Consider the following 7,910-nt stretch of genomic DNA (forward strand, 5'->3'; position numbering starts at 1 on the left):
GGATTGTTTATAATAGAGTTTGTGGAGTTAGAGAAATTAATATTCGTTTACTTATATCTGAATATTAGCCTGGGATTTGGTTTGGGAAGTCCGGGGGGGTGGGATATAATATTGTGTAATAATATTGTGTAATACTGGTGTTGTTTTTTTTATGATGAAAACAATAAAAATTTTATATTGAAAAAAAAAAAAAAAAAAAGAGTTTCGCTTTAGGTTAGTCCACCAGGTGAGAGATAAAATTGGGGTCCCAGGGAGGAACCGTACTGAGATCTCTGTAACCGGATTTCATTCCTTTTTTCATAAATCTCGTTAAAGAAAACTTGGGGAATATTTCACTCTTGGTTAAAGTTGGCTGTCAAGAGATTGACAGGACATCCACCCAACAGGAATACCAGGACAGCTTTAAAAGGACAGAAGGGATCCTTTCCCACACCACCACAGGGCTAATCACCAGGAGACGGTGAGTTCTAGTCCTGTCTTAGGCGCGAAAGCCGGCTGGGTGATTTGGCGCTGTCTTGCCAGAGCTCACCGTCTCCTGGTGATTGGCCCAAAGTCACCCAGCTGGCTTTCATACCTAAGGTAAAACTAGAACTCACCATCTCCTAGTGATTGGCCCAATGTCGCCCAGCTGGTATTCATGCCTAAAGCAGGACTAGAACTCACCGTCTCCTGGTGATTGCCCCAAAGTCACCCAGCCAGCTTTCATACCTAAGGTAAAACTAGAACTCGCCGTCTCCTAGTGATTGGCCCAAAGTTACCCAGCTGTCTTTCATGCCTAAAGCAGGACTACAACTCACTGTCTCCCAGTGAAGCCTGGGCGCATCGCCCACAAGACCAAACTCGCTGTGTTACCTCCTGAAGGCAGCAGGGGAAAAAGCAGCTGACGCATTTCAGTGGACGGACAAGCCGGATGACTTCGCGGCCACTGGGGTCGTCCAGCCGCATGGAGAAGCGGCGTAGCGAGCCGCAGCAGTTCCTGGTACAGCAGTCGTTCTGCTCTTCCGCGTGGAAGATGTGCTGGCCGAGGCTGTTTCGCACCTCGTACTTGTTGTTGCCTTCGAAGCCGATGAAAGCTGCAGAAAGAGGCCGGAGAGAAAGGGATCAAGGAGAGTGAGAGGTGCTCAACGCAAAATGGGTTGTGGGCTCTGCAACAGACTGCAGTGGGGACGGTCAACCAGTCTGAAAGGGAATTGCACAGGGAAGCGAGTGGGGACACCCCCCCCCGAGGAGGGGCTCTGAGGGAGCCTAACCCTAACCCTAACCCTCCAACTTCCGGGATTGTGCCCAAACTCTAGAAAAGATGGAGAAAACATCCCTTGTATTTCAACGTTGTTCTTGCAATTCTGACTGTAGCGCTAAACGGTTCTCTGGCTACACTGCTTCTCTTAATTTTCTTTCACAGGCAGTCCTTGACTTAGGACCGTAATGGAGCCTGCCCATTATGGTTGTCAAGTTGTGATGGTCGTAAAGCAGGTCATCCGGTAACCAGACCTGATTTTCTGATCTTTTCTGCGGCGGTCGTATAAAGCAAACACCGGTTTTTGACAAAAACATTATAAGTTGCGGTCACGTGACCAGAAACGGTCGTAAATGCGGGCTAGTTGCCAAGCACCTGCAAATGCAGTCATGTGACCAGGAACAGGGGGGAGGCTTTGGGGAGGGCCCGTTGTAACTTCGGGTCATCCTCAAGTGATCAGTCGTTAAGTTGAGGATTTTTTGTACACCTTCCTATCCAGAGAAGCGTATCAGCTGTTCAAAATCCCTCTGGAGTGGAGAACATATGAACCCCAGTCAATCAATCAATCAATCAATCAATCAATCTTTTCATGCTTGCACGAAGATGTTGTGACATGTGCCTAATGTGCTGACCCCATGTTGCCTGTGGTGTCATCCTTGTGATGTTGTTGTGGCTTGCAACAGTGCCCCACCCAGGAGTCGTAGAGGGTCCTGCCCATTTAGCAGGGATATCCAATCTTAGCAACTTTAAGACCTGGGGACTTCAACTCCCAGAATCCCCCAGCCAGCTCTTTTTTTCCCCCACTTTGCTGAAGGCAAGATATATTATGTTTACCGCATACCCACCGTCTATTAAGAAAGTTACAGTATCCAAAATTCGGATAGTCCAGCCAGCTTTATTCCTGTCCTATCCATGCTGAATTCTAGTAAACCCTTGATGGCTAGGGAATTCTGGGAGTTGAAGTCCACAAGTCTTAAAAGGGCCGTGTTTGGAGACCCCTAATATATAGAATCTGGCAGACCATTGGGAATGGACAATGCTTTGGCGTTGTTTTTCCTAGTTTTTTTTTTAAATTAACTTTATAGCAAGGGTGTCCAGCCCTTTTAATAAAACGTGTGGACTTCAACTCCCAGAATTCCCCAGCCAGCAAAGGGTTCACCAGAATTCAGCCTGGGTAGGACAAGAAGAAATATGGCTGTACTACTTTATCCCATTGTTTGATTGGGGAACTTTCTTAATAGATAGTGGGAATGCAGTAGAGTTAATATATCTTGACTTCACGAAACGAAAAAAGGGCTGGCTGGGGAATTCTGGGAGTTGGAAAAAAAGTCCACAAGTCTTAAAGATATCTGATCTATCGGGTTCCCCAACTTGAATAGAACAGAGCTGGAAGGGACCTTGGAGGTCTTCTAGTCCAGCCCCCTGCTCAAGCAGGAGAACCTACACCATCTCAGACAGGTGATTGTCTAGTCCAGGGGTAGGCAACCTTGGCTCTTTTATGACTCGTGGACTTCAACTCCCAGAATTCCTGAGCCAGCCAAGCTGGCTCAGGAATTCTGGGAGTTGAAGTCCACGAGTCATAAAAGAGCCAAGGTTGACTACCCCTGGTCTAGTTAGTCTCTTCTTAAAAATCTCCAGTGATGGAGCGCCCACAATTTCTGGTGGCCAGCTGTTCCACTTCCACTTTCTGACTTCACAACTCCCGCGGTTCAAGGCCTTAAGAGAAGCAGAGATCTGGGCAGGCCCCCGGAACTCTGTCCATGCACAAGGTCTCGAAATAATAATAGTAATAATAATAATAATTGCTTTGACACCATACCTTCTACAAGTTCCACCTTCTGATGGATCAAAATTTGGTCTACCTGAAGAGAAGCAAAGAGAGCAGAATCAGAGAGAGCGATAAGCAGTTACATCACCAATGCAAACCAGCAGACAGTCTGTGCAAAAATAAAAATTAAAAAAAAAAACAACTGAAAATGGGCTGAGGACAGCAATAGGCATTGCTTTAGAACGGGGGTCCTCAAACTTGGCCGCTTTAAGACGGGTGGACTTCAACTCCCAGAATTCCCCAGCCAGCCCTGCAACTTTAAGACGGGTGGGCCTCCAAGGTCCCTTCCAGCTCTCTTCTCTTCTCTTCTCTTCCCTTCCCTTCCCTTCTATTCTATATTTTATTATTCTGTTCTATTCTATTCTATTCTATTTTATTTTATTCTATTCTGTAATTTATTATTCTATCCTATCCTATTCTATATTCTATTCTATTCTATTCTATTCTGTAATTTATTATTCTATTCTATGTTCTGTTCAGTTCTATTCTATATTCTCTATTCTATTCTATTCTATTCTGTAATTTATTTTTCTATTCTATCCTATCCTATTCTGTATTTTATTATTCTATTCTATTCTATTCTGGAATTTATTATTCTATTCTATGTTCTGTTCAGTTCTATTCTATATTCTCTATTCTATTCTATTCTATTCTATTCTGTAATTTATTTTTCTATTCTATTCTATTCTATATGTTATTATTCTATTCTATTTTATTCTATTCTATTCTGTAATTTATTATTCTATCCTATTCTATTCTATATTCTATTCTATTCTGTAATTTATTATTCTATTCTATGTTCTGTTCAGTTCTATTCTATATTCTCTATTCTATTCTATTCTATTCTGTAATTTATTTTTCTATTCTATCCTATCCTATTCTGTATTTTATTATTCTATTCTATTCTATTCTGGAATTTATTATTCTATGTTCTGTTCAGTTCTATTCTATATTCTCTATTCTATTCTATTCTATTCTATTCTATTCTATTCTATTCTGTAATTTATTTTTCTATTCTATTCTATTCTGTATGTTATTATTCTATTCTATTTTATTCTATTCTATTCTGTAATTTATTATTCTATTCTATCCTATTCTATATTCTATTCTATTCTATTCTATTCTATTCTGTAATTTATTATTCTATTCTATGTTCTGTTCAGTTCTATTCTATATTCTCTATTCTATTCTATTCTGTAATTTATTTTTCTATTCTATCCTATCCTATTCTGTATTTTATTATTCTATTCTATTCTGTAATTTATTATTCTATTCTATGTTCTGTTCAGTTCTATTCTATATTCTCTATTCTATTCTGTAATTTATTTTTCTATTCTATTCTATATTTATTCTATTATTTATTCTATTCTATTCTATTCTATTCTATATTTATTCTATTATTTATTCTATTCTATTCTATTCTAATTCTATTATTCTATTCTAATTTTTATTCTATTATTCTATTCTAATTCTATTTTATTCTATTTTCTATTCTATTCTATTTATTATTCTAATTTTTATTCTATTCTTATTCTATTCTATTCTATTTTATTCTATTATTCTATTCTTATTCTATTTTATTCTATTATTCTATTCTAATTATTATTCTATTCTAATTTTTATTCTATTCTATTCTTATTCTATTTTATTCTATTATTCTATTCTATTATTGTATTCTATCCTAGTATTCTATTATTCTACTCTACTCTATTCTATTCTAATTATTATTCTAGTCTAATTTTTATTCTCTTCTCTTCTCAATTGTAGAACCTGAACCCAGAGCTTTGCAAGCAAAGCCGACTCAAGAGCCCGTTCCTTGAGGTCTGCCGCCTCAAATCGAGATTTAGATTCACTTCTGCGCGTTTGCACTTAATAAAGAATGGAATTGTATTTTTGACCTCCCATCCTGTATCCCACCTGGAAGGGGAGAAGCGATTAGCAAGGCCCACACCTTCCCCCAAGCACCCAGTCCAGGGTCTTACCTGGGTCAGGTACTCCAAGCCAGGTGGGATACCAGCCGACACAGGCAGGTAAGGAGTGATGGCGGCGTGGGGATCGCTGGGCTGGGGGTGCTGGGGGGAAGCGGAGTGGTCCCGGTATCCCCGGGGGGGTGGCTGGGGCGCAGCCACGTAGCCAGCCCCCGGGCCGGCGACAGGATAGGCGTTGAACCCGGGGCTGGGGACAGAAGGCCCAGCGTGCGGTTGCGGCACAACGGGGTAAGGGGGAGAAGCGCCCGGGTATCCTGGCTGTGGAACATGGTACCCTGTAAAAAAAAGGACGAAAAGAAATAAAGCTCAATTCCTGAAACTTGACACTGCACCTTTAAGCAAAGCAGGTAGGGTCTGTCCTACCTGCAAAGAGCGGCAGTTAGTTAACAGATTTAGCAGACTGGGAAGGGACCTCGGAGGTCATCTAGCCCAACCCCCTGCTCAAGCAGGAGACCCTATAGACCGTTCAGGGCAACTAGCTATCCAATTTCTTCTGAAAAACCTCCAACGATGGGAGCACCCACAGCTTCCGGAGGCCGTTTCCAAAGCGCACAGGTGCAGGATGGGAAATGTAGTCCTGGAGGGAAGGAGGAGGGGGGTCCCTTCTACCCTGAACAATCCAGGGAGGGAAAAAAAGGGGGGGGAAGGACAGATTTCTGCTCCCAAAGCAGCTTTTTCCACCCCCATTGTTTAAAAGGAGCCCAGGTCAGAATATGTTTACAGATAATCCTCAACTTATGACCACAGCTGAGCCCAAAATGTTGCTAAGCGAGACGGACGTAAAGTGACTTTTGCCCCGTTTTACGTTGTTAAGTGAATCAACACAATTGTTCAGTTAGCAACACGGTTCTGAAGTGACTCCAGCTTCCCCCACTGATTTTCCTTGTCCAAAGCTCGCCGATTGGGGGGGGATCACGTGAGCCCGGGACACCGCGACCGTCGTAAAAGCGAATCGGCTGCCAAGTTTCCGAATTTTTACTTAATTGTGACCGCACGGAGGCCGCGACGATGGGTCGAGCGTGGAAAAAAGGGTCACCGGTCCCGTTTTTCAGCCGCCCTCGTAACGTCGGTCACTAAACAGACCGTTCTGAAGCCAAGGACTCCCTCTGCAGCTGCGCGTCTCGCATTCGGGACTCCAGGAGGCCATCAAAGTTGATTGTGCGCTGTTTATTCAGCGAGTTTTATAAAGCCACCAAATTCACAGCTAGGCGACTCCGGGCAGCTTGCAAAAAAATAATTTTTTTTTAAACAAAAATTAAAAATCCATCATGGGATTAAAAACTCATTGCAAAAAAAAAAAAAAAGGTGGGGGTCTCCTTCAACTGGGGTGGTGGTGGGAATGATGCCCCATAGAGTGACAGCAGGTTACATCAGAGAAGGGGAGGGGCTGGCCCAGCCTCTCCCTCCCCCTCCCCACCCTAACCTGCCCAGGTGCATTCCAGCCACGCCCTCCATCCACCCTCCGGGCTCGGTCCCGCCGGCTTTGCCTGAAACAACTACAAAGACAAGCAACGGGAGCGCCCACATCGTTGTCATGGCAGCCTTCAGCCTCTCTGGGAATCCACCTGTTCTGCACGCGCACACACAGAGATTTAATCAGAACAGAGCTGGAAGGGACCTTGGAGGTCATCTAGTCCAACCCCCGGCTTAAGCTTAAGGAGACTCTATACTATTTCAGGCAAGGGGCTGTCCAATCAGGAAGGCAGGCAGGCAGGCAGGCAGGAAGGAAAAAAAAGAATAACAGAATAACAGTCTTGAAAGGGACCTTGGAGGTCATCTAGTCCAACCCCCTGCTCAGGCAGGAGACCTTCCACCATTTCAGACAGGTGGCTGTCCAATCAGGAAGGAAGGAAAACAAAATAGTAGAACAACAGAGTTGGAAGGGATCTTGGAGGTCCTCTAGTCCAACCCCCTGCTTAGGCAGGAGACCCTATACAATTAGTGGCTGTCCAATCTCTTCTTAAAAACCTCCATTGATGGAGCCACCACAACTTCTACAGGCAAGCTGTTCCACTGGTTAATCGTCCTCACTGTCAGGAAGTTTCTCCTTAATTCCAGGTTGCTTCTCTCCTTGATTTATTTCCATACGTTGCTTTTTGTCCTGCCTTGAGATGCTTTGGAAAATAAGTTGACCCCCTTCTTCTTTGTGGCAGCCCCCCAAATACTGGAACTCTACTATCCTGTCTCCCCCATTTCTTCTTTTCTTTAGACTAGCCAAACCCAAGTCCCGCAGCCGTTCTTCGTATATTTTGGTCTTCAGATCTTGGATCATCTGAGTTGCTCTTCTCTGAACTTCTTCCAAAGTCTCAACTTCTTTTTTTGTGATATGGTGACCAAAATTGGCTGCAGTATCCCAGGTGTGGCCTTACTAGGGCTTTACAAAGCGGTACTAATACCTCACGTGATCTTGATTCTATGCCTCTGTTTATACAACCCAGGATTGTGTTAGCTTTTTTGGCTGCTGCTGCACATGGCTAGCTCATGGTTAAGTGATCATCTACTAGGACTCCAAGGTCCATCTCACCGTTACTGTTTTTGAGCCTCACTCAAAAACAGGTACATCTCAATACTTGCATCCCCCTCTGGGCTTTCAGGAAACGGGTGACTATCCCAACTCCCATCATCCCCGTCTTGCCGTCCGGAAAAGACAACCAGGAAGCAACAATTTCTAAGAAGTTGGCATCAAAGGTACAATTTATTAGAATGTTGATTTTGATCCCATCTTTCGGTTGCTGCCGGTAGGGCAGCTGCGGCAATTCAAAAGCTGCACCTGTCGGAAAGCGAAGACTCAAAAGCAATTAAAATAATAATATTAATAAAAAGAAAACGAAAATTGAAAAAGTTGGCTAGCCTTTCT

The 7,910-nt window shown here is 43.3% G+C and overlaps 1 protein-coding gene across 1 annotated transcript in view; it reads right to left on the minus strand.

The window, feature by feature from the left end:
- LOC107299303 (phospholipid scramblase 1-like) overlaps positions 1-7,615 on the minus strand; it is a 10,654-nt gene extending 3,039 nt beyond the window's left edge. Inside the window, exons 1-4 of the mRNA XM_029286740.1 lie at positions 7,600-7,615; positions 5,048-5,328; positions 3,057-3,099; positions 853-1,073 (exon numbers count right to left, since the gene is read on the minus strand). Of these exons, the coding sequence (XP_029142573.1) occupies positions 853-1,073; positions 3,057-3,099; positions 5,048-5,328; positions 7,600-7,615 (561 nt within the window). The remainder of the gene's footprint in view (positions 1-852; positions 1,074-3,056; positions 3,100-5,047; positions 5,329-7,599) is intronic.
- Positions 7,616-7,910: the final 295 nt, after the last annotated feature.

This window comes from Protobothrops mucrosquamatus, unplaced genomic scaffold, assembly GCF_001527695.2.
Source record: "Protobothrops mucrosquamatus isolate PMUCROS unplaced genomic scaffold, P.Mucros_1.0 scaffold4779, whole genome shotgun sequence".
Lineage (NCBI taxonomy): Eukaryota > Metazoa > Chordata > Lepidosauria > Squamata > Viperidae > Protobothrops > Protobothrops mucrosquamatus.